Source organism: Apteryx mantelli, chromosome 32 (assembly GCF_036417845.1).
Source record: "Apteryx mantelli isolate bAptMan1 chromosome 32, bAptMan1.hap1, whole genome shotgun sequence".
NCBI classification, from domain to species: domain Eukaryota; kingdom Metazoa; phylum Chordata; class Aves; order Apterygiformes; family Apterygidae; genus Apteryx; species Apteryx mantelli.
Window position 1 is genome coordinate 159,084 of NC_090009.1, and position 23,672 is coordinate 182,755.

General features: G+C 54.6%; 3 protein-coding genes across 9 annotated transcripts in view; 2 read left to right on the plus strand and 1 right to left on the minus strand.

Annotated features, from left to right (window-relative positions):
* LOC106490780 (zinc finger protein 850-like) overlaps positions 1-23,672 on the plus strand; it is a 214,217-nt gene that overhangs the window by 23,771 nt on the left and 166,774 nt on the right. Inside the window, 1 exon segment of the mRNA XM_067313891.1 lies at positions 14,810-15,935. Within this exon segment, the coding sequence (XP_067169992.1) occupies positions 14,810-15,935 (1,126 nt within the window).
* LOC136994708 (zinc finger protein 208-like) overlaps positions 1-23,672 on the minus strand; it is a 206,892-nt gene that overhangs the window by 9,637 nt on the left and 173,583 nt on the right.
* Positions 19,160-23,672, plus strand: part of LOC136994710 (butyrophilin subfamily 1 member A1-like) — a 35,347-nt gene continuing 30,834 nt past the window's right edge. For 4 of the 7 annotated variants that reach the window (XM_067313755.1, XM_067313748.1, XM_067313751.1 and 1 more), the window contains exons 1-5: positions 19,160-19,450; positions 20,460-20,576; positions 21,129-21,476; positions 22,228-22,509; positions 22,813-22,929. In XM_067313755.1, the coding sequence (XP_067169856.1) occupies positions 19,165-19,450; positions 20,460-20,576; positions 21,129-21,476; positions 22,228-22,509; positions 22,813-22,929 (1,150 nt within the window). In that variant the 5' untranslated portion in view covers positions 19,160-19,164. The remainder of the gene's footprint in view (positions 19,451-20,459; positions 20,577-21,128; positions 21,477-22,227; positions 22,510-22,812; positions 22,930-23,672) is intronic. The other 3 variants (XM_067313757.1, XM_067313758.1, XM_067313746.1) reach the window with 2 other exon arrangements.

A 23,672-nucleotide genomic window follows, 5' to 3' on the forward strand; every position in this document is an offset into this window, starting at 1 on the left:
CTGCTGCTGGCACCCCCCAGGGATGTGCCCCAGGCGGAGGCCAGGTCCGCAGCCACCCGCTGGGGCAGCCCGGCCCCAGGTACCGCTCCAAAGGGGTCAGATTTCGGGAGGGGGATGTGTTTGCTCTTCCCTCCACTAGTGAGCTAATTGCACCGGAGAACTGCAGCCAAGTGTGAAAGGAAAGGTAATAACACGGTGCGAGCTTCATAAGAAAGGGCTTTTCCTGCAGGGAAGAAAGGCGCCAGTGATCCCCAAGCAGAAATCAATCTGCCTGACTTCTGCTGCTTCTCGAGCAACCCATCTCTTCTTTGCTGTCCTGACTACTCATTTGCCATGTGTGATGTTCCCGGATGCTCAGTGGAACACATCTGCATGGGATGCTCAGCTGGGGCAGGAGAGCTGGCCCAGCTGATGTCCTCTAGTTCCTCATGGGGGGGAAAAAAATCAGCACTGTTGGGAGTCTCTGCTCTGCCAGACTATATCTGTTAAGGGAGGGGGTGCAAGCTCCTTCCACCTCATGCTGCTTCAACACACAACAGCGGCTGTGAACTCTGATTTCACCCGCCACAAGGGCAGATGGGGCTGGTGTCCATGAGCGAGCTCAGGGTGGCCTGCCCTCGGTGGCAACTGCCTCCTGAGATGTGACCTGGGGTGGAAGCTCCCCTCAGGAGGATGCCTGCCTTTCCTGGAAGAAAGGTGAGTAGTTAACAGACATTTTTCAATAGAAACTCCCTGAACTCACCTGATTTCTTTTGTCCTTGCTGCGGGATTTCTTGTTATCTGGAAGATGCTGGATTTCCACAGAGGAGAAGGGTAGAGGCCAAGAGATGCACAACTCAACCATCGTGGAAAACATTGGCCAAAGAAGGGCAAAGCTGGGATCCCCCAGAGGGTCCAGCAAATGCCTGCAGCTGCTGGGGGCAGAGACTGGCTCCTGCCTCTGCCCCGTGGGCAGCAGCGTTGGCGCACACAAGCCTTTGGGAAACCTCTGGTTTGTGAATCCCAGTATCCCTCTTACCTCTGATGAGGAACAAGATGATCAGTCCGCCCAGATTCCAGCACAGACTGAACTGCTTTAGCGGTCATGTATTTCATTTTCTCTTCCAGTCCCTGTAAGGGGTCAGGACCAGCTTGTCTCAGTGAAGGAGTGGCCAGGCCAAGTTGGACTGACGTGTTCATTGGCACCCTGGTCCTCATTCACAAAAGTGTCAGTGAGTCTGTTGGAGGGAGCTTGTGAAATCAAGTTTTGGGTAGCCTGACCATATCCAGGCTATTCTTTGGCATTGGGGATGTCTGGATGGGTTTTCCCTGGGATCCACCTCTGTTGGCTCTCCCATCCTCGTGGACTTTTGCCTGTTACCCACATGCCATGTCTGCAATGAGAGAGATGGACCCCTTAAAGCCACCCCCCTCCTTTATTTCTTTGATTCATAAGGTGTGTAGTAAACCCTCAGGGGGGATGCAACGGTGTTCCCTAGGTGCAGCCACACTGTGCGCTGCCTGGAGCACACAGCCGATCTCTTCCCGGCATCCCTGTGCCCATCCCGTCCCAGGGATGCCCCCCCAGCTCATCTGCATCATGCACAGCACAGGTTTATTATTTACCATTCCATTTATTAAAAATGTACAGCTCTATAAACTTCAAAATAAAATAAAAACAATCAAAATTCCAAACTGGAAGATGTATATGTTTTCCCACCAATCCCCTTTGCGTGGGAGCCCTACTCAAACCTGGTCCTTTGCCACTGAAAAGATGCAGCAGCCAGCAGAAATGGCCTCTCTGAGCAGCTCAGGAAATTCAGGCAGTCTCTGTACCGCTGCATCTCTTCCATGACAGCAGCTCGAAAGCAAGACTGTCTTGCAACACGTTGCAGCGATACCAGTAAATCCCTTCCTCTGGCCTCTGCTGGGATTCTGTGGCTCGTGGCTGCAGCGTGTCCTGCCAGAACAGCCCAGGGATGCTGCAGAGTGTCGCCCGTGGGGCGGCTGGGCAGGAAGCCTGGCGCTTATTTTGCAAAAGCGTGCTGGCGTGTGGTTGCAAGCGCTGGTCTGCACAGTGGCAGAGCTGTTGTGCGTGGGGGATGAGCACCCAGGAGCTGCCACTGATTAACCGAGGTGTTGCAGGGAGGACTCGCTTCAAGTGCAGCCAAAGCAGAGCCCAGCTCAAGCTAGGAAGTCACCAAAAGGCTCTGCCCCACACAAGCTGCTTAACGCACAATAACAGGGGGGACTTTGCTAACGTTTTTCTCCCCGCTGGGGTTCTTATAGCGCTTCTCCTTTGTGTGTATCCGCTGGTGGGAGTTCGGGTGGGAGCGGCTGCTGAAGCGCTTCTCGCAGTGGGGGCATTTATAATTTATAAATTGTGCCGAAGGGAAACACAGAGCAGAGATGAGAGTGAACGGCGGTTCCGTGGTTTTGGCACAGTTGCTTGTCTGACACCTTGGCTATGTGTCCGCGTCCCCTCTCCCACGGGAGGTGGCATGGGCCATGGGTCCCTATGCCTTTTCTGAGTGCGAGACCCATAAAAGTCCGTGCACTGACTTACCCAGAGAGGCCACAGCCTCGTAGGTCTCCACCATGACGTCCTGGTAGAGGGCTCGCTGAGCGGGGGCCAGCAGCGCCCGCTCCTCCCTGCCGAAACACACGGCCACCTCCATGAAGGTCACCGGCTCCTGGAAGCATGGAGATGCCTGGACTCACAGCCTTAGTCATGGGATGAGAGAGGTTCAGGTCCCACCAGCTTCTCCATCCCCAGCACAAATGCCAGCTGAGGGGGTCTTGTTTTTCCACCCCCCACCTTTATGTCCCTTGGTCCTGGGCTGCTTTACCTCTCCTGGCTGCTTCCTCAGGAGGACCCGAGCCCCTACCTGAGCCAGATCCACTGTGGCCTTTCGCTGTCCTCCCGCAGGCTGCGACGATCTCAGGGACGTTAAGCTGGAGCCTGCGGGGACAAGAGAAACGGCAGGGGAGGTTCCAGCGAGTGCTTCGGTCCCTGTCACTCCCCGGCCACGGTCAGGCCATCTGCAGGGCCCTGCCTGGACGTCAAAGCGACCCGGGACTTGGCTCGGCAGCGCCTTCTTGTCGTGCTTCATTCCCACGAAAACCAGGCAGGCAGGCTGCAGCTGCCAGGCTTTTCTCCAGGAGGGGACAGAAACCACTGGCAATGGTTCAGCCTCTCTTCTCCTCCATGCTCTCCCTTCTCACAGCTTCCCCTGCAGCCTGGGACCCCGGCGGGCAGAGTTAAACTTTCTGCAAACAGCGTTTCCACGCCGCGAGGCCTGGAGGCGCTTGCTGGCTTCCAGCCAGGCGCGTCTGTGCTCTGCAACAACGCCGTGGGATCTGCCTTTTCCTACCTCCAGGCTGCCCTGGGCGTATGGGTTGAGCCTACATCTGAAGGACTTTCTCAAAGGCTCCTTAGCAATCCCCAGTGCAGAAGGGAGGCTGGGACGTACTTTATTGACCTGCTTCATCTGCACTTTGTCAGTCCCTTCTCCCCATCCTGAGAAACAGGGAAACTGGATCACAGAGCAACTGGGACTGCAGGGACCCTCTGGAGATCTCAGGTTCACTCCTGTCAGCACTAAGGGGCATTAACAGCCCTGATCAGCCCCACCTGGGGCCCCCACCCACACTGTGCCCATGACCTGGAGCTCTATTTAAGCTCAGCCCAGGCCCCTCACCCCCTTCCTAGCTCTGCCAGAGGACCACTGCTCTGCAGCTCAGCCCCAGCTGGCTGTGGACCCTGCTGATCCAGACCCCAACCCATGGGCTTGTCCTCGCTTCCTGGCTTGTCCTCGGTCCTGCTGGCTGCCTGTGGATGTCCCCGGTGCCCCAGGAGTGGGGCTGCCCTGCTCAGGTACTGTGGGATCAGCCCCTGCCCTGCTGGTGGGCACCTGCACTTGGTTCCTGGCCCTCTGGGGGTCACCAGCCCTGACACCAGGTCCCGCTGCAAAGCTAGACCAAGTGTCTCAAGGTGACACCCTGCTGAGTTTTAAACGTCCCTAAGAATGGTGATATTGGTCCCCGAGGGAACTTGGGCCAGGGGGGAGGAGAGGGCAGTTATCCAAGGGGAAATTCAATAATTAGAGGGCTTAGATTAAGAGGTAATGACTGGCCGTGGATGGACCAGAGAGCCCCAGCACCCTGTGCTCCCCCTCTGCATCCTGCTCACATTTCTGTTTTCCTTCCCTGCACCTCTTCTCCCTGGGGCCCGTTCTGGCACCGCGTGACTTTGCTCGGCTGCTTTCCCCACTGCTGGGGCACCAGAGCCCCTTCCTCCATCCTCAGAGCTGCAGCCCCCTCAGCCGGGCAGGTCTTGGCCTCAGCCAGCGGCAATGCATGCTCAAATCCCTGCCGTCTGCTCACGGGGGCCCCGGGACCCACTGTGGACGGGGTGTTTTCCTGCCCAGTCGCTGCGCTCGCGCCGTGTTACCTGGTGTTTCCGGAGCTGGCACTGGCAGAGGCAGCAAGAGCAGCGGGAACATCCCTCAGCAGCCTGTGAGTGGTTGCTCCAGGTGGCCTTTTCCCAGCACCAGGCACAGCTGCTCCAGCCCCTTCCCGTGTCCCTCGATACCCACCCCGGGCTGCAACACGCACTGGAACGGGGACCGGGGGGTGGCACCCAGTGGCCGGTGCCACCTGTACGCCGAAGTGACCAGACCTGATGGGTGCGTGCTCTCCCCTGGCTGCCAGACCTGGGATCCCTTTCCACTGCTCCCTGATCTCCCTGCCAGGGCTGGATTCATGGAACGTTGCAGACTCCTGCTGTGGGGTTGGAGCTGGCAGCCGGCACGGAGACGCCCTGTTGTTCCCTGCTCCTGTCTGTCCTTCCCTCCGTGCTGCCTGCAAGCCTGGCGTGAGAGGCAGGAGACGGAGCGGGGATGGGGATCCCACCTGCAGCAAGGTGCTGCTGGGGCCTCCCTCCCTGGCCATGGCTGAAACGCCCTTTGCCAGCCCCGTCCCTGCCCTGAGTCCCGCTGGCAGGAGACCAAGGAGCCCTGTTGGTGCTGGGACAATCCCTGAAAACTTCCAAAACCTCTAGAAGCAAGTGGAGGAGAGAGAAGACTGGGTGTTTTTTTTGCAGCCTGATAAGACTAAGTCCATCTTCTCTCACAAATTCCCTCTCTGCACCTCATTTTGGTATTTATTTTCAAGAAGTTGTTCCCTCTCGGAGCTGCTGCTCCTGCCTGGAACCATCCCTTGCTCCCAAATCCCGCTGCCTGGGCAAATGCAGAAGTTGCTCTCATCTTCCCCAAGCCCCCTTCCCAAATAACAAGGTGGAGGGTCCCTCGCACAAGGGGCTTTTAAGCCCTAGGCAAGCCAGGTTTTCCTGCCAGCTCCCCCTTCCCAGCAGAGGGAAATATGAGCAGGGTTCCCCCACCGCTGTCCTGCATCTGAGCTAGTCACCCTAGGGTGCTATCAGAGCCAATGGAGGAAAACGGGCACTTTTTGAGGGAGTTTAATTTCTCACAAAACTGGCATGTGAGAAGGCCAAAGAGGGGAAGGGAAAAGGCCTCCGAGATACCTTCTTCGTGGTGTGAGGGCTTCGAGGGGGTGATAGCAGGATGCTTCATTGTAGGGCTAGGTGCTGTGGCAGCTGGTGGAAGTGGCCTAGAGGAGTCCTGACAGCGGCAGTGGAGAGGAGCTGGTGCAGGAAGGTTTGTTTGGAGAAGCACAAGGGATGTGGGAGGGTCTAATGTTGGAGGATCTTTTCCACCTAAATAATGCTATGATTCCCTGACAATAGCCTTTATCCTCAAAGACCATCCCTTGTCTCAACATTGACCGTGCTTCTTTCCTCTTTCAAGGACGTGGCTTTGGACAAAGCCCTGGCAAATTCCTGGGTTGCTCCGTTGGGATGGGGAGATAGTGAGATGTGGACACCTGAGCCCCATGTTCCTGAGGGACATTATCGCCACAGCTGGATCCTGTCCTGGGCCGGAGCAGTTGCTGCAGATGAAGGTGGGAGACCAGAGCCCTGGATGCTGGAGGGAATCCAGGAGCTAGACAAGCAGAAGCAATGTCACCGAGAGCAGCATCTGTGAGGAATAAAGAGCAATGTTGTGCTGCTGCGAGAGCTGAGGCCCTTACCTTGCGCCTGGGGCATCTGACCTGTGTTTTGCCATAAAACCATGGAAAAATGGGCTAATCCGGGGATCAGGAACTGGGACTGCAGGTCTGTCTCCTCCCAGCTGAGGGCTCTCTTATTCCTTCTGGAGCCTGGTGCTATTTTCCTGGCTGCCAACCAGGAGAGGACAGAGTCCCAAATGAGCTGTTTCATTTGGGTTCAGGCAGGTATCTCCCACCCTCAGAGGAACATGGATTCGCATCCTAAAGGCTGCTTGGGCACTTCCCAGACGTGCAGGTGGCCGATCTGCAAAGTTTGCCCGCCATCCCCCTTTCCTCCTGTTTTTGCTCTTGGCTCCATCTCTCCCTGTGAGAAAGGAACGATCCAGGTGCAAGATGCTCCCTGTGCTGGGGAGCTGCGGGCAGTGGGGACAAGGCGACATATAAATATATATATATTTAGCATATGCATGAAATGCAGAAAGGAGGGGAAACGGCTGGGGGAGGAGGGGAGTTGTAATGCTGCTGTTTTGCTTTCCCCCAGCCGACTGCTCCCATCCGGAGGAAGGGGTTAAAGCCGGGCCTGGGGGGAGCTGCCTCGATGGGCCATTAGGAAGCGAATAGGGTGATTCCAGGGGGCCGGAGACGATGGCTGGGGGGGGGCCCCGGGGGGGCTGGTGACAAAGTGGCAGCTCCGCACCCCTCGGAGGTGGTGTGGGGGCCGAGGAGGACTGACCTCAGACCCCAGCCACCACCACCCTCTTGGATCTCATTGCTGCATCTATAGGCAGTCGCCTCCACTGCTGAATTGTGCGCCTGGACCCTAGTGTGCTTTTGGCTTAGATCAGTTGGGTGGAGACCCCCCCCCCCCCGAAATCCCTGTTTGGGAGTTAGACCAGTCCAGGACTTATTCCCAATAAACAGTTTGGCTGCAAACAGCACATCTGGCTGCTCTGGAGGCCAAGTGTTCCTTAGCACGGCACATTTCCTGGTCCTGTCCTGCTGGGACATCCAAGGGTCGTATTCCCCGCTGGTGTTATGCGGGCACCGAGCCGAACTTGGGCTCTGCTGCTAAGTGTGGCAAATTGATATGATAAAAGGTGCAGTTTTTCCTAGTTTAAACAAGCAGAGGATGTCCTTTGGCTTTGCGGGGCCTCTGGAATGATTTGGTAAGGAGGCAGGATGAAGGGGGCCATTGAACAACTGCCCCGTGCGCTACTGGCGGGACAGACCGAAATTTATGGCCTTTTATGCACAGAAGGAGGCGATAAGGGAAAGTAGTGAGGAAGTCTGTGAGAGCTGTGAGGCCTGAGCAGGCATGAGGGCTGAGACGGCAGCAGAAGGGGGGGGGAAAGATCATCTAAAGCTTGCAACAAAAGGAAGGATGTGAGGAGCTGGGCAAGCTGGGATTTTGCACGGGCTGCACTAACGGTTTGGGCTGATAGTGCCCCAAACCAGCACTGCAATCATTAAATGCAATGTTCCTCAAGGAGGATCTTCCCGAGGGGGTTTCCCAGATTCAGACTGCCTGAGATGAACTTTGGCCACCAGTGTGATTCCCTGAGACCAGGAGCAGCGAAGGTGGGAAGAGAGAAACTCCTGGAGGCTGAGGCAGCCCTTGGGCACCAGGAAGGTGCCGTGAGCATCACCCTTGGTTGGAGGTTTTCAAGGCTTGCCTGGACCATGCCGTGGCCACCCTGCCTAGTGCTGGTCACCTTGGGATGGATTGGAGCTGCAGGCGTCAGCAGGGAGAGGGGCTCGTCCATGTGGGAATCTGCTCCCTTTGCAAAAGGGTGAAGGGCTCAGGTCAGATGTGTCCAGGGATGGGTCCTGGTGGCCCAGGGAAGGAACCAAGAGATGGCTCTGGTGATGCCTAAGGAAGGGAAGGCTTTTTTTTCCCCTTTTCTCCCTTTCAGGGGCTGCTTTGGGTGAGATTTTGCTGCTTCTGCTGCACCCTGGGAGCCTGGCAGGGCTGTGCAAGGAAAGGTGGCGTTTTCAACCCCTCTGTGCCCCACACCAGGCTCCTGGGGAGGAGATCCTCTCTCTGGGGGCTGGGACAAGTCCTCCGGGCAGCCCAAATTCCTTCTGATACTCTGTGCTGAGCTGAAACTGCAGGTAAAGGGGAGAGTGCTGGAGCGGGGAGGAGGGGCTGGAGAAGCTGGGATATCTCCGGGGGAAACCCTGCAGCCAGCGCAGGGGAGTTAATCTCTCTATTAAGCATTCAGCCACCGGGTGGTGGTGGGGAAACCTAGTTTATTGTCCTTGCAGACATGTAAAACAACAGAAAATATGGAAGAGGGCTCAAATGCGGCACCCGGGTGGGAACGCTCATGTGCATTCCTGCGCCCCCGACACTAGCTGCCCTTGCATGGAAAATAGCAGCTGAGAGTGGCCCGGAGGTTTGCACACTTCTGTCTCCACAGATGGGAGAGTTGGAGGGCAGCAGGCACAAAAGGCTTCCCTCGGACCTGAAATAGCCTCGGGAGCCTGAATGCGAGAGGTGAGCCGTTGCACCGGGCTGCATTAGGTATGTATCAGATGGGCCATTTCTGGAAGAAAGGGTAGTTGGCACCTGCGGGGCGGGGTGGCCCTGGATAGTAGGGGTGATAAGGTGGATTTTTCCCCAGGGAAAGGGAGAGACAAGGGGCCAGGAGATTTTCTAGCAAGGCAGGGCAGCGAGGTGTGTGTGCAAGGCACGGCTTGGGCTCCTCTTTGCGCCTTTGCTGTCTGCCCCCCCTCTCTGTGCTCTCTGGTCTCTGTATTTATTCCTTTAGAGCTGAGAATCTCCCTTCCCGAGTTTGTCCCCCGCCAGGAGATGCAGGACCTGGCTGCACCGCAGCGATGCTACTTTTTCTGCTTGAAAGATTTGCAAACACAGGCTCCCTCTCCCAGGCTTGCTCCAAGATTTTACCAGGAGAAGTACCTCTGTCGGGCGCTTTCTCCAGCAAATGAAGGTCTCTGGTTCCATTATAGGGAGGGTAACACAGGTTTTTGGTGACCACCACGTGCATATCTGTCTCTTCTCTACAGTACAGAGTGTTTTGGCCCAAATCACAGGTTGTGTTATGCAAGTATCCCTGGTTTATCTCAGTAAGGTTTCAACCTACAAGTCCAGCATTCACCCCTAGAGAGGGAGAAGCAAGGAGTTGTGGATCCTGGACGACAAGGCAATATCTTTAATACACGAGAGAGAAAGTGGGACCTGGCGCAGGTGGCATTGCCATCTGCTCTCTGCCTTGTTCTGTTGAGCGCATAGCTGATGTTAGATGATGTTTATGGCCCTCTTCCAGCCCATGATCTACTTTCCCCTGGGTAATGGATGCAGAAATCTCCTGTCTCCCCTGCCCATCTCCCATCCCACCTCCAAACATCTGTGAGGAGAGGAGGACAGGAAGGGAAAAAGGTTGGTTTGAACCATAAATTGGTTCTGGATTTTCGGTGTCTGCAAGCCTTCTGTCTTGCTCCTCTTTTACCTCCCTCCCCTCCCCCTGAACATGGCTGTTCTCTGCTTTGTGTCTTTTTTTTTCCCCTCTTTCTCTTGCCTTTTCTCTTTCTGGGAGATCTTGATGGTTTGATTAGGTTTGGGCTAGTGCCTGGCCCTAAAAAGACTGGCAAAAGATCCCTCCACCCTTGGAAATCCCTGCTTTATGGACTTTATTTTTTATTTTTTCCTTCCAGGAGGCTAACATAAAGATGGTGAAGCAGGACATTTGCATCTTGTGCGTAATGGGCACAGCAGCAAAGATTTTCACTAGATAAAAATGAGGCAGTGATGATTTAGGATCCAGACAAGGCAGAAACATCCAATAAATGCTTGCTCTGCAACTGGAAAAAAGCTGAGAATGGGGAGTGAGCAAACCAAGGTCTAAATATTTGGGCAACAGTTTAATGAATAAAGCCAGGGTTTTTAAGATAGATGAACAGTACCTGGTAAAGACTGTTACCTGCGCTTCTTGAGGTGCTTTGTGATACTTTGCTCCCAAATCAGATTTCCTACATGCTGCAAAACTGCAGGCTATCCATGAGATTTTTCTCCTGCAAGGTGTGGAAGTTTTGCCCCTCTCTGGACTGATAAAGGGTTACACTGGGGGAAAAGGAGTCTTTTTCCCCATTTTTGCATGGTGCCTGGTGTGACAGAGGCTCATTGCTCTCTCGTGGTTTGTGTTACCTGGAAACTTGCCCTTTTTCAGATGGCCAGTGCCTGCTTCAGCTCCTAGTGGAAATGGAGCCGGAGGGCCCCAGGAAGCCCCCATCATCAAGGGTGATAAAGAAAAACTGCACTTGCAAAGACTAACGCTGGCCTGGGATTTTCTTTTCTTTTTTTCTTTTCTTTTTTTCTGCAAAAGAAACAGCTCAGCATCAGCTGAAGAAGGTGCTAACAAAAACGAGCAGCATAAAATACCTTTCCCTGTGCAAGGCAATTTAAAAGCTCCCTCTGTTAGCAACGCAGCAGACTTCAGAGTTTTCTCTACCCGGGGTATTTGAAAAATGCATTTTTTGGGAAAAAAGATAATTTTGGACAGAACAGGAATGTGTATTTTTAAGAATTCATTTGCTTACATGGGACAAATTAATTTCCTCAGGAGGGAGTAATTCTGCGGTTTGAAGGAGGATGCATTGGAGTTGCGTATAAGTGCGGCCGGACCTTTGAGAGCAAAGGGCAGTTTCAGCATTGCAAATTGCGCTGGGCCGAGGCAGTTTGCTGTCTAGCACTGCTTCACTTCAAAGCCTGTATTAAACACATGTGAAAATCACTGCATTTTAAGTCTGACACCTAAAGGAAAAAGATGCTTTAGAAACAGATCCATCTTCCCATTTGAGGTTAAGTGAATTAAGAAAAGTTGGTGTTGTTTATTTTTTCTCTTTAGTCTGGATGTTTTCATTGTCAGGCTAGAGATGTAGAAATTAAATTATTACAGGGATACCGGGATTAGCATTGAAACAGCAGCAGCCTAAAGGAGGGGAGGCAGCTGTAAACTTGCAGCCCTGTGCTTGCAGTCGCAGGCTGACATGCGTTTTTGTTTTTCAAACGGGTTTTTCGCCTGTTGAATTTTTCCTCCTTGGACAGGGCAGATTTGGGGTGGCTCTGGGACCGCGTTTCTCAGAATGTCTCCAAATTTCTCCACTTTTGCTGCTCACAGAGCTTCTGGGCAGATGTTTCACCGCCTTCCTCCGGGTGCCTGAGGTTGGAGGCAGCTCGCCCTTGGGCCACCTCGTGGTGTGAGGTGCTGCCCGGCTGGAAAAGGGGCCTTTTTCCTCCCCAAAACCGCGGGGCTCTCCTCTAAACCTGAGCAGGGGTCAAGGCAGGGGTTCAGGGCTGCCTCGGCCACCAGCCCCCACCTCCTGCAGCCGGGCAGGGAGGAGGGTCCCCCCCCGCCTCGCTGCTGCTCGCAGACACCTCCCCGCCGCGGGGCCGCCCCGGGGAGGCGGCGGCGCCGGGCGCGCAGGTAACGCGGAGCCGCGCGGGGATGCGCGGAGCCTCGGCGGCGATGGCGAGCTCCGCCGCCCGTCCCGGAGCGGCGTGGGGATGCGGGACGGGTTTGGTGCTACCTGACCCGGTGAGGAAGTTTTTTGCCTTCCTCCCAGGCTGCGGAGACCCCGAGCCCCGCCGAGCCGCCCTGCCCTGAGCCCCGGCCCCGGAGATGGCTGCGGCCGAGCCTGCCCAGGTAGGGACTGCCCAGCCCGGGGGGGGACCCGGGACCTGCTCTGGGGGCGCAGACTTGAGTTTTTGTTTGTTATTTTATTCTTTTCCAGGTGCCCGAGGCTTTGGAGGAAGTGATCGTTCTCACCGCTGATGCGCGCTGGGCTCTCCCGGACCCTGGGCAGAGAAACCACCCGGCTGCGCTGGCAGGTAGGGAATGGCTCCGCCACACTTGGGGCATCTTCCACCTTTCCCCAGCCATTCCAAAAAAGGCTCGTCTTTCTGGGGGCAAAATCCAGATCTGCTTCCCTCTCTCCCTCTGGCACTAATGTCCCCAGGGTGCATTCCTCAATAATCCTTTCAGTCCTAGTTTCAAGAGACAAGGATGCCTCTGAAAGAAATGATGTCTTTTGTGCTCTCTTTCTCTATTTCATGGGTAGCGTATCTGTTTTGGAGAGGCCTTTCACTGTGGGGCTTCCAGGTTTCACCAGGTTTGGGATCTCTGAGGTAATTGCTTTAAGGATGGAAGAACAAACACAGTAGCATGTAAATTCCTAGGATGAATGTCCTCAGCATGGAAGTAAAATGTGTGTGGACAGCAAGCTAGGAATTGAAAGGGGCCCTGACCCAAGAGATAGCTGTGATCACTGGAAGGAAGCTCAGCTGGGGCAGGCACAGCTCATGGAGCTTCCCTGGATCACTCTGCATGATGCTTGCTTCAGTAATTATGTATTTTTTTATTAATATAAAGCAAGAAACAGTCTCCTAATTTCTACTTGGCTGAGAACTCAAGAGTTTAAGTGGCTAAGCCCTAACTGCAGGCCTGTCTCCCTCCTGCTCCATGCCCTTGATGGGATATGAGCAGTGTTAATGGGGTTTTACCTGGTGCAAGGTCCTTAGACATCTGTCTAGCTGTCAGGCATGCTCTGAGCATCCTGCCCTGGGCACATGGATTCCCTTCTCCTGCCTCAATATGGCTTGCAGCAGAACACGATGAGCAAAATCACCCTGTCAGCCTTGATCTGAGTTAAAACATAGCTGTGGGTGTCCCCTAGCAGTAGGGATGTGCTGCTGGGAAACTGGGACTCAGAGCCTTGGACTTTCCTTAAGCCGAGGAGCTCTGGGCTCACAGTGCCCTCTCCTGACAGGTCCTGCCTGCTCACCCACCTTGGGATGGTCTCGGGGATGGAGCTGGCTCCAGGCTCCTCCTGCCAGGATACGGGAGCTGCAGGTCCAGGAGGGGAGCAGGCACGATGGGAACTCGACTCCAGCCTCCAATTTAGGGCACTCCAAAGAGTGAGGGAAGCCTTGGGGTTCTGGTTCTCTCTGTATGGATTTTGCTGCAGGCAGTAACTGAATTAACGGCACGTACAGCCCTGATCTTGCTGGCTGCCTCTTGCTTCCTTTCTAATCCATGTGCGGAAGCAGGGAAGCATCTAGGGAACTTCTGGAGGCTCTAACAGTGGATAATGGGATAGAGAGTCACACTTTCAAATGCACAGTTTGCCAGGCTTTGCACGATGTGGCTCACCCCTGCTCTGTGCCTTGAGCATCGTTTCTTCATTCGTGTGCCCATAACCCTTCTGCAACATCCTGCTCTTGAAGTCGATGTTCAGCTGCCTGCACCCTCTGATTCACCAGAATGCTGCCCCTTAACCTGTGAGTGTGGGCTGTGCATGTTGCTCCTCGCAGAGGAAGAGATTTATCTCAAAGGACAATAAGGGAGTTGGTCACTTGTGTTAGATGCACCAAGCGATGAAGGTGGCAGGCCTGCGTCACAGCCTGTTTTTATTTCTCTGTTTTTCCAGCCTTCCTTTTCCTCCTGCTTGATACTCCCTGAATCTTTTCCGATGGACAGCCTCTGCGTTTCTCAACTGCTCTCACTGTCATTGGGCTTTTCTGTGTGCTTGAAAAGTGGCTTTGGGGCTAGTTCCTCTCTGGTTCAAGCTTCTTTTCCCTGGGACGTGCAGCTGCCTTCTGCATCACCTGGAAATCTCTTGAGTAATGAGGGTCCAATTGTAGATGTTCTCAGCAAACCCTGCTGGGACCAGTTTCTTCCCTCCTCAGAGAGCCCTGAGCATCTGGATTTTTCTGTTTTGAAGAGGTCTGAGTTTTAAGGTCACAGCTACTTTTCCCATAACGAGACATCATACGCGTCTGTAATCTACCTGGTAATCCACCGCTGTCTACCTGAGCAGGCTTCCCGGTGTACAGCCCTGACCTGCTTGCTCGGCTGGAACAAGGGGAAGAGGCCTGGATCCCAGACATCCAGAGCTCTGAGGATGAGGAACCAGTGAGACCCCTCCTGAGACTGTGGGCAAGGAAAAGAAAACGGTGGAAAACCTACCGAGACCCCGGGAGTTCCTCCGGCTCCAATTCCTCTCACTCGGGTAAGGGAATTACCTTCTATCCTAGCCCGGAGATACTCACGGGGGCACAGCCCTGTGATGGACATTGCTCCTCGCCTCCAGCAAGCAGGACCCCTGGCCTCATGCTGGAAGTGTGTGTAACTGGGAAGGAGGGTGCAGGAATGGAAAGCTACAGGGACTTCTGAGGCACTGGCAGCCCAAAATACCAAGTTTTGGTACCTCCTGGAAGAGGTAGTCTGCTTTCCACGGCTAAACTTTTCCAGATATGTATAATGCGGCATGAAATCACTGCCTTTTTTGTGAGGCTTCTCTCCATCCCTACTCTAGCTTCCTCCCCCGCATATTCAGGCTGGGGTAGAGGCCAAATATCTTCCTTTTTTCTTCTTCTCTAGGGGAAAAATATATGGGATTTATCCCTTGGTTCCCATCTGCCCATTTTTTCTTTGTTTCTGCTTCCTCTATCCTCTTCTCTGTGGTTCCTGTCCTCCCCTGTGCAGGAGTGACTCAGGGCTGGTTCTTCTCCCTCTGTCCTGGCAGGTGATGGGTCGGTGAGCGAGACGGATGATGAAAGTTCCCAGCAAGAAGATGGAGAGCTGCACGGCATGGCCTCGAGGAAATCCAGAGGAAGCATCTCCCTGGCTGGTGAGAACCACCAACAGAAAAGCCACTTGGGGAGGAGATCGGCTTCCTCCAGCCACAGTGGGAAAAAACACAGTTTCAGGAGCCAGTCAAGAATACACCTGGGGCAGCACAAACATGCATGCAACAAGTGTGGGAAAAGCTTCAGCCGTGGCTCATCCCTCAATCGGCACCAGAGGGTCCATCTGGGGGAGAAACCCTTCACGTGCTCTAACTGCGGGAAAAGTTTCACGTGCGAATCCACCCTTAAAAGCCATCAGAAAACCCACTCTCATGAGAAACCCTACAAATGCCTCAGTTGTGAGAAAAGCTTTGCATCCACCAAGTCTCTCAAAAAGCATTGCAAGGTCCACCTGGAGAACGGGGCCTACCAGTGCTCCGAGTGTGGGAAAAACCTCACTTCCAATTCAGCTCTTATTGTCCACCGGAGAATACACACAGGGGAGAGGCCCTATAACTGCCCTGACTGTGGGAAAAACTTCATGGCTAAAAAGTCCCTCAATAAGCATCGTAAGAGCCACACGGAGGGTGCGATCTTCACGTGCCCGGACTGTGGGAAAAAACTCACTTCAAACTCGACCCTCATCATCCACAGGCGAATACATACCGGGGAGAGACCCTATCAGTGCCCTGACTGCGGGAAAAGCTTCATGGCCAACAAGTCGCTCAGCAAGCATCGGAAGAGTCACCTGGAGGAGGAAACCTACAAATGTTCTCAGTGCGGGGAAATTTTCACAAAGAACTTGGCCTTCATAGCCCACCTCAGGACCCACAGGGGGGAGCCACCCTACCCCTGCCCTGACTGCGGGGAGGCCTTCTTCGACAGCTCATCTTTTAGCAAGCACCGGAAAAAGCACTTGGTAGAGAAACCCTATCAGTGCCCGGAGTGCGGAATAGGCTTCACTGTTCACTCTGCCCTCCTCCTTCACCAGAAGAGCCACGTGGGACCCAGGCCCTACGTATGTCCTGACTGTGGGAGAGCCTTCCGGGAGAACACGACCCTCCGGAGACACCAGCGGATCCACACGGGTGAGAAGCCCTATCAGTGCTCTTATTGTGAGAAAAGCTTCCGGGCTAGCTCCACCCTCATCATCCATCGGAGAATCCACACTGGAGAGAAACCCTATAAATGCACCAAGTGCACAAAGAGCTTCACGTCCAGCTCTTCCCTCATGAAGCATAGGAGGACTCACCTACGGGACGAGGCACTCATGGGCCCTGTGAGTCATGCCGATTGACTCGTTTTGCCTAATCCCTTTAGGCTGCCTTTGGATACCTATGCCAGAGACAGTGTTGTCCCACCAGGTCCCATCCATCTGCTCATCAATGTGAACTTTGTTTCCATCAGTCCCTCACTCAGAAACCCCAGATGGGGAGGAGATGCCCTCATGAGTGCTTTTCTTCTGAGCTTCTGGCATCTTCCAACAACCCCAGAATTGTTGGCTCTGACTCCTTTGGCCACCATCCCCTCTGTTCCCCTGCCCTGGCTGATGTTTGCACTCATCCTGTCAATGCAGTGGCTAAAAAGGAGGCTTAACTGTACAGGTACAACCCATGTCTCAGTGTCTATATACAGGTTTGGTGCTCTGACAAGTACCAGAATGGCATTTTGTTGTATATGGGTTCCTTCAAACCATTGCACAGGCTTTTCACTGACTTCCTTTGCCCTCAGACAGTACTTGGCTCAGGATCACTCTGTTGGGCAAAGCTGTATGAAGGCGAGGTGAGCCAAAACCCTTCTCCCATCCAAATCTTTTAATTTGTATGGTAATGGGCAGGGGAACAGCAATTGGATATTAGGGAAATGTGAGGGTGAAGAGAAAGAAGGGCCCAGCCCAACTCATTGTGAAATGAGATATTGTAGATACACTGGATGTTGGTCATCAAAAATAACGTAGCACCTCGTTGCGTAGCTGTGCTGAAAGCCTCTTGTTAACTTCCCATCTCAGAATATTTAACTTTTTTAAGAGAAGGCCCGTCCAAGCCAACCCTGCGACCGAGGGGTCCCCATTGCCCTGACATTTGGTCTCTTTGGACCTCTTGCTTTGACGGGATGCAGTGCCAGATGTCTCTGGAAAAGTCTTTCATATGCAGATGCCTCCTTTCATGATTTCCCTGTTGTACTCACTGTGTCTTACTTGATTTTTATGCTGCTGTGTTCAAAATACACTGCACTGAATTGGCACAAATATGACACCCGATGTCATGGCTTATTTGTGAATTTTCTTGCTTTTTTTTAAAAGAGGTGCAATAAAGTGGAACTGGGTTTCCTGGGGTGCAGAATCTTTATCAAGAGAGCACAAGTGATTTTTTTTCTTTAACGAGGTGGCACTGCTGAAAAAAGTTGCTTTAAAAGTTTGTTAGTCACAGTTTACAATGACTGAGGTTGTGTTCCATTCTTTCTCCTTTGCTTCTTGAAGTGTCATCCATAACTGATTCTGTCTGTAGTTGGAACAAGCCCAAACTGCAGCTCAAATCTTGAGGACGCAGTGCATTTCTTCTTGCAAGTTCAAATTCTGCTAGGACACCGCTTAATCGTCCCTCAGGAGCAAAACCTCCTGGCTGTGACACTGGGACTCTGTGTGCCTGCAAGAGGGAGCCCCGGACTGTCTGCAGGGATATCCTGGAGATGTGCATGGACCTCCCAAGGCCGGGCAGGAATGCAGGAGCATGTGTCCATGCTGGGACTCTGCCTCCTGGTCTTCCCATACTCTTTCCCTGCTTGCTCTGCCCAATGTCTGCTCCTCTTCCCCCTTCCAGCCCCTCTGCCTTGCAGCAAAGCGGGGAGTCGCATGAATTTCCCTTTGCTTTCTGCGGTTGAGTTCTGCCCAGGGCACTGACCCTGTCTCACGCTCTCCACAGTGGATGTGACTCTGGATCCAGCCACGGCTCACCCCAACCTCATCCTGTCCAGGACAGGAAATGCCTGAGTTATGGAGACATAAGTCAAGATCTGCCTGACATCCCCGAGCAATTTGATGTTTGTGCCTGTGTCCTGGGCCATGAGCAATGTGCAGGTGGGAGGCACTACTGGGAGGTGCAGGTGCAGGGCCAGAATGGCTGGACCCTGGGCATGTGCAGGGCATTTGTGACTGCAGTCTAGTGCTGTCTTTCTTGTAAGAGGGGGGTCAAAACTGGATACGGTAGTCTAGATGTGGTTGGACAAGTGCTCAGTAAAGAGGGATAAGCACTTCCTCTCATCCCCTGGCTGTGCTGCTGTTAATACAGTCCAGGCTGCAGTTGGCCTCCTGCTGCTGGGTTGTGTTCAGCTTGCCATCCACTCCCTTCCCCAGGGACTTTTTGGGAGCGCTGCTCCCCAGCCCAGCACGCCACAGCCCCTATCATTGTAAATGGTTCTTCTCCCCTGCAGGACTTTGCATTTGTCCTGGCTGAATTTTGGATGGTTCTTGTTGGCCCAAGCAGTGGGTGTGACATCTAGAGAGGCCTCCTGTCCAGGGCAGAAAGGGGGCTGAGTTGCCACTCAGGCCTTAATGGTCTCTGGGAAACCCATCTGGCAGCAGTAGCGCTGCAGTGCTGCAATGGAGGTTGAGGAGGATGTTGGCCCCCTAATGTGTGTAATCAGGGGGAAGGTTTGAGATGTTGGGGCTAATCCTGACCCAGCTCAGACCTGTCTGGTAGGTGACTCATCTTTCTGCATAACCCCCCTTTAAAAGGAGATCTTTCCCTCTCCCCTGTGTCAGCACCCCAAGGACACTAAAGGCATTAATGACCCTGAGCAGCCCCACCTGGGACCCCCACCCATACCCTGCCCATGGCCCTGGGCTCTATTTAAGCTCAGCTCTGAGCCCTCAGCCCCTTCCCAGCTGTGTTGGAGGAGCACTGCTCTGCTCTGCAGCTTGGTCCCAGCTGTGCCCATGCCTGGCCATGGACCTTGCTGGTTTGGACCCTGACCCATGGGCTGGTTTCCCTGGCCCTGCCTCCTCCCCATGGACTTGCTTGATGCCCTAGACTGCCTTTGAGGACAGCAGGGTGATGGAAAGATCCAGAGGAATGGTTTGTCCTGGCTGTAGACCCTGTCTGTGTGTCCTAGTGTACAGGACTGAGCCTTGCCCAGGCTTTGGCTCTGTCCTTTGCCTTCCTCCTGGAGCTGATACCAGGAGCTGAGAGTGTTGCAGTGTCCGGGGCTGCAGAGATCACCTTGCCCAGGGATCTCACCTGGGAGCTCCTCATGGCCCCTGCCTGCCCTTGGACCATCCATTCCTCCTCCATCTGAAGCAGCAGCCACCCTGCACACACTGCCATGGCTGCATGTGTGCGTGGTGGGAAGGGCGGGCTGGTGCCTCCCATGCTGCTGTCCCCTGCGATGCCACCTTGGTGAGACTGCTCCAGCAGGGTCAGCCTCTCTGGCCACTGCTGTCCCCCCACTGGGATGTGGCCCTCTTGATTGCCCCCTCTCCAGGCCATGCCTCACTGCCCGCTCAGCCCCCCATGCCCCCGGGCTCTCTGCTTCCATGTGTGCTGCAGGGAGGGCTTTGGGTCAGTGGTGGGGGTGGAAGGCAACTGAACTGCCCAGGGATCCCTCTGCCAGACACAAGTTCCTTATGCTTGCTGGAGTCTCGGGGCTATGTGCCAAAGCAAGCAGCCCAACCCTGCAGCACCTGGAGAGCCTGCCCCATTGCCTCCTGGGGACAATCCCTCGGAGGGTGCGTCCAAGGGAGCAAAGGTTGGAGCAGTTGGGCGCACCCTGGAACCTTGTGCAGCTCAGACACGTCTGGTGAGTGACTTCTCTTTCTGGAAAGCTCCCTTCTGAAAGCAAATTTCTCGTTTTCTGTCTGCAGCACCCCCAGCTCCTGCGTGCCCAGCTTGCTCACAGCAGGTGGATGGAGACATCCTGGGTGCTCTCCATCCCCCTTGGGAAGAGCGTGGTGGTGTGTCCTGGCTTTCAGGACAGAGCCTTCTGCAGGGTTGGGTCTGTTCTGGGGTCAGGGATCAGGACTGAGTGCTGGCTCAGTTCTGTGGCATCCCCCTGCCCCTGGACGAGGCTGGTGAGGGAGCGTGGGGCAGTGTGTGTGGCTGCAGAGCTCACCTGCACCTGGGGATCTTGCCAGGTAGCTGGGTGCAGTTCCATGTTGACCTTGAACAGCCATTTTCTCCTTGGTCAGGAGTTGCAATGGCCCTGCCCATGCTGCCGTTTCTGGTGGGGGAAAGGAGTGGGGTGTGTGGGGTGGGCGTTGTGCTGGGATCCGGACAGGGAAGGGAGACTTTGACTGTGGAAGGAAGTGTGAGAGTAAGGGAGGAAGCGGAGCATGTGGAGGAGGCAGGGCCAGCGAGAGCCTGGGCTGTGGGGAGGGGTGAGCTGGGTGGTGGCCCGGAGGGCATGGTGGGCTCTGCGAGGCCCTGAGCAGTCCAGGCACCTTCCTCTGCCCGGGCAGCTCCCCCGTTGCTGTCCCCTGTGACACCACCTGTGTGAGACTGTTGCAGGGAGGCTCCCGGTCCACGACTGCAGCTCTGGGCTCTGCTACTCTCCTCCGCAGGCAGAAATGCAAGCCATGACGTTGCCCCCTTCCCTCCCTCCAAGCCTCATCTTGCTCCCTGCTCAGCCTGACTCGCCCCCTTGGCTGCCTGCTCCCACTTTGTGACGTGAGGAGTTTGTGTTGGCTGCGTGTTCGTGGTGGGGATTTGGTGGGATTTCTGGAGTGTCTGTGTCCTGGAGAAGTGCTGTCCCTTGGCCCCAGCTGCCCCTCCGTTCCCCTCATTTTTCCTTTCCCCTCCGTCTTCTCCAGGTAGAGCGTCAGGGGAGATGCAGTTTCTCTTGGGCTCTGGCTGCTCCAGTCTCGCCAACCATCTGCGGGGCATCCTGCGTTATCTTGTGACTCTCCATGTTCTCCATCTGGCATCAGGTAGGAATGCCATGGCCCGTGTCGGGTGGTGCAGGGCTGACGTGGGCGTTGCCCAGCTGTGTCTGCCAGATGTGCGTCGCTGTGCCCAGGCACCTGTGGCAGTTGGGAGAGGGGAGGAGGTGTGAGGGAGGAGACGTGAGCCTGGAGCACAGCCCCGGTTGTGCTTCCATTTTCCCTCTTGTTCTTCTGTGGAGGATATGCATTGGCTGGACTAGATTTTCAGTCTTCTTCTTTAAGACCTTCTTGAACTGTATGTTTATGGAGAGTTCCCGCTCTGTGAACATGATCAGCAGGAGGTGGAAGCCCTTTTCAGGCTGATGCCAACTCCAGAGGGGGCGGGAGGATCTTTCCAGGAAGCCTCCTTCTCCTTCACATTCTCCCACTCCCTCCCCGAGTTTCTCTAGTGTCTTTGCTTTTCCCTTCTGATGCTACAATGCCTGCACCCAACCGCTCACACAAAACTCATCCCCCTTTCATGCAGAGCATTCAAGTCACATATGCAAAAGCTCAGTGTGTGTCTGCTTTTCCTCTGTGTCCTTCTCCATTTCACAGCCCAGCTGAAGGTGGTGGGACCAGGCCACCCTCTCACTGCCACCGTGGGGCGGGACATTGTGCTGCCCTGTGAGCTCTCTCCCAGCTTGAATGCTCAGAGCATGGCTGTCAGGTGGATCCGGCACCACATCTCTGAGACAGTGCATCATTACCGAGATGGAGAGGACCAGTTTGCAGAACAGATGAGAGAATATGAAGGGAGGACAGTGTTGTCTCATGATGGCCTCAGCAGAGGAAGCCTGGACTTGCTAATTGCCAGTGTCAGACCCTCCGATGATGGAATGTACGTCTGCACTGTTGAAGGTGCTGCTGGTTATGCAGAAGCTATAATGCAACTGCAAGTGGCAGGTATGTTGGTGGCTCAGCTGCCATTTCCACCTTAGCTGCATTTCCATGATGGTAGTTTTGGAGAAGGCCAACAAGTACAGCTTACTGAAAGGGGTATGAAAATGCTCCCCCAGGGAATGGGGGAATTGCCCATGCATCCAGGGAGTCGGTGCTCTATGGCTAGAAGGGGAAGAGCCTTTGAACCAGGAGGAGGCCAAGAGGGCTCTTCCCTTCAGCATCTGAACCCATGCCCAGGAGGGAGCACCTGTCTTGCATGAGAGGGGTTGTTGGTGGCCTGTGTGGGGGTTGCGTGGCTGGGATTGTGTTTCTGGAATCTTCTGTGTCTCTGGGTGTCTTTTTCATGATGTTGTGAGGCACTGGACACAGGCTGAAGCTTGAGACAGGCTGCTGAGCAGGTGCTTTGGCACAGAGTCTGACCTGTGAACTGTGCAGAGGACTGAAACAAACTTCATGCCTGGAGTTGGGAGGAGAGCTCTTTCCAGCTCATGAGCCTGGTCTTCCTCTGCTGTGGAGGATTACGGGAGATTTAGGGCTGTTGGCACTTTGTGCAGGGACCTGAAGGTGCTGATGCAACGGCGGGTGGTTCTTGTGTGCATAGCACCATGGGTGTGTGAATGCCTGGTCCTGCAGCCCCTTCCGGACTTGGCTGGACAGGGATGTGGATGGTGTCTACACATAGCATAGGAAAGTACTTCCCCTTTGACCTGGATGCTCTCGGTCCTCAACCAAGGATACCTCCTTTTCATCCCAGCCATAGGCTCTTCCCCGCTCGTCTCGCTGGAGGGTTACCAGGGCGGAGGGATTCAGGTGGTGTGTCGATCGTCCGGCTGGTTCCCGGAGCCTGAGGTGCTGTGGAAGGATCCTGGGGGGCAGCGTCTGCCCTCAGTCTCTCAGAGACATTCCCGCGACGAGCAGGGCCTGTTTGAAATACAACACAGCCTGAGTGTGACGGGGGAGGCAGACGGGGACTTGTCGTGTGTGGTGAGGAACAGCCGCCTTGGCCAAGAGAAGGAGTCGTCTCTGCACATATCAGGTGAGTTCCCTGCAGTGTCAGTCGGGGAGTGGGGGGAGAACATCCCCTTCGGAGCTGTGTGGAGGGGAGATGAATGGCAGCGGTGGTGCTGAGAGGTGAGAGAGAGAGAGGAGGTCAATGGAGAGGGACCCCATGGGAAGAGCTGGAGGCCTCCTCTGCCCTGGAGCACAGCTGCACCCAGGTGCACTTTGCTGTATTCGGATTTTCTTTTTCCTTTCTTTTTTTATTTTCAGTCATGTGGGAATCATGGTGTTTTCCTCATGCCTTGAAGTGTAAAATGAGCCTTTGTTTTTGCTTTCTAAGCTCCCTTTTTCCATGATGCCCATCCCTGGAAGGTGGCTCTGGCAGTGATGCTGGTGGCTCTGTTAGTGCTGATACCTGGTTTAATTCTCTTCAGTGTTCGTCTGTTTAAGAAGACAGGTAAAATCCTGATGGGTCAAGGGAGGAACCATGTAGTTGGAAAGGGATGTTGTTTGGAGGGGTGAAGAGCGGAGGGATGAGGCGGTGACGGAGCTGGAGGCCCTGACCCACCTCTGCTAAGGTGCAAAGGGAGCTCCCCCTGGGCATCATGGCTGTGTTTGCAGCATGCCTTCAGCGTGCTGAGACCCCGACTTGGGCTCCTGGAAGAAGGCAGGGGGACAAAGCGTGAGGAGAGGGAGCACGGCTTTGGGCCAGGAGTTGTGGGAAAATGCCCCTTGTGCTGAGAGCTGCTCTAGCAGTGTCCCAGCTGAGTTTGCCAGCAGGCTGACATGGCAGGGGAGATGTTGCGTGTTGGTGTGCAGCCCGGGAAAGCACGTGGCCAGGGTGGTGTGAGCGGCCCTTATGCTGCTATTGATGCACAAGCCTTGCAAATACACCACACTCACTTGAATTCATCTTCATGTACAGTTGTCCAAGAAAGGAGGGTGACTGGGCTTCTTCTGCTTCCTTGTATTGATTGTGAAGGAAAGAGGCTAAGTCTGATGCTGCACAGTTGTGAGCTGCTGCTGTGGAATAAGTAGGGAGAGCTTGAAAAGCGCGAGTGCTTAGTGGCCTGCGCATGTCTGTGCATTGCCCGTTCCCTGGGTATGGAAAGGGAAAGGGGGGAAGACCACAGAGCAGGGCCTGCCCCTTCCAGAGTTGCTTGTGCTGCCAAAGGCAGGTCCCCTGCTAATCTCCTCTTC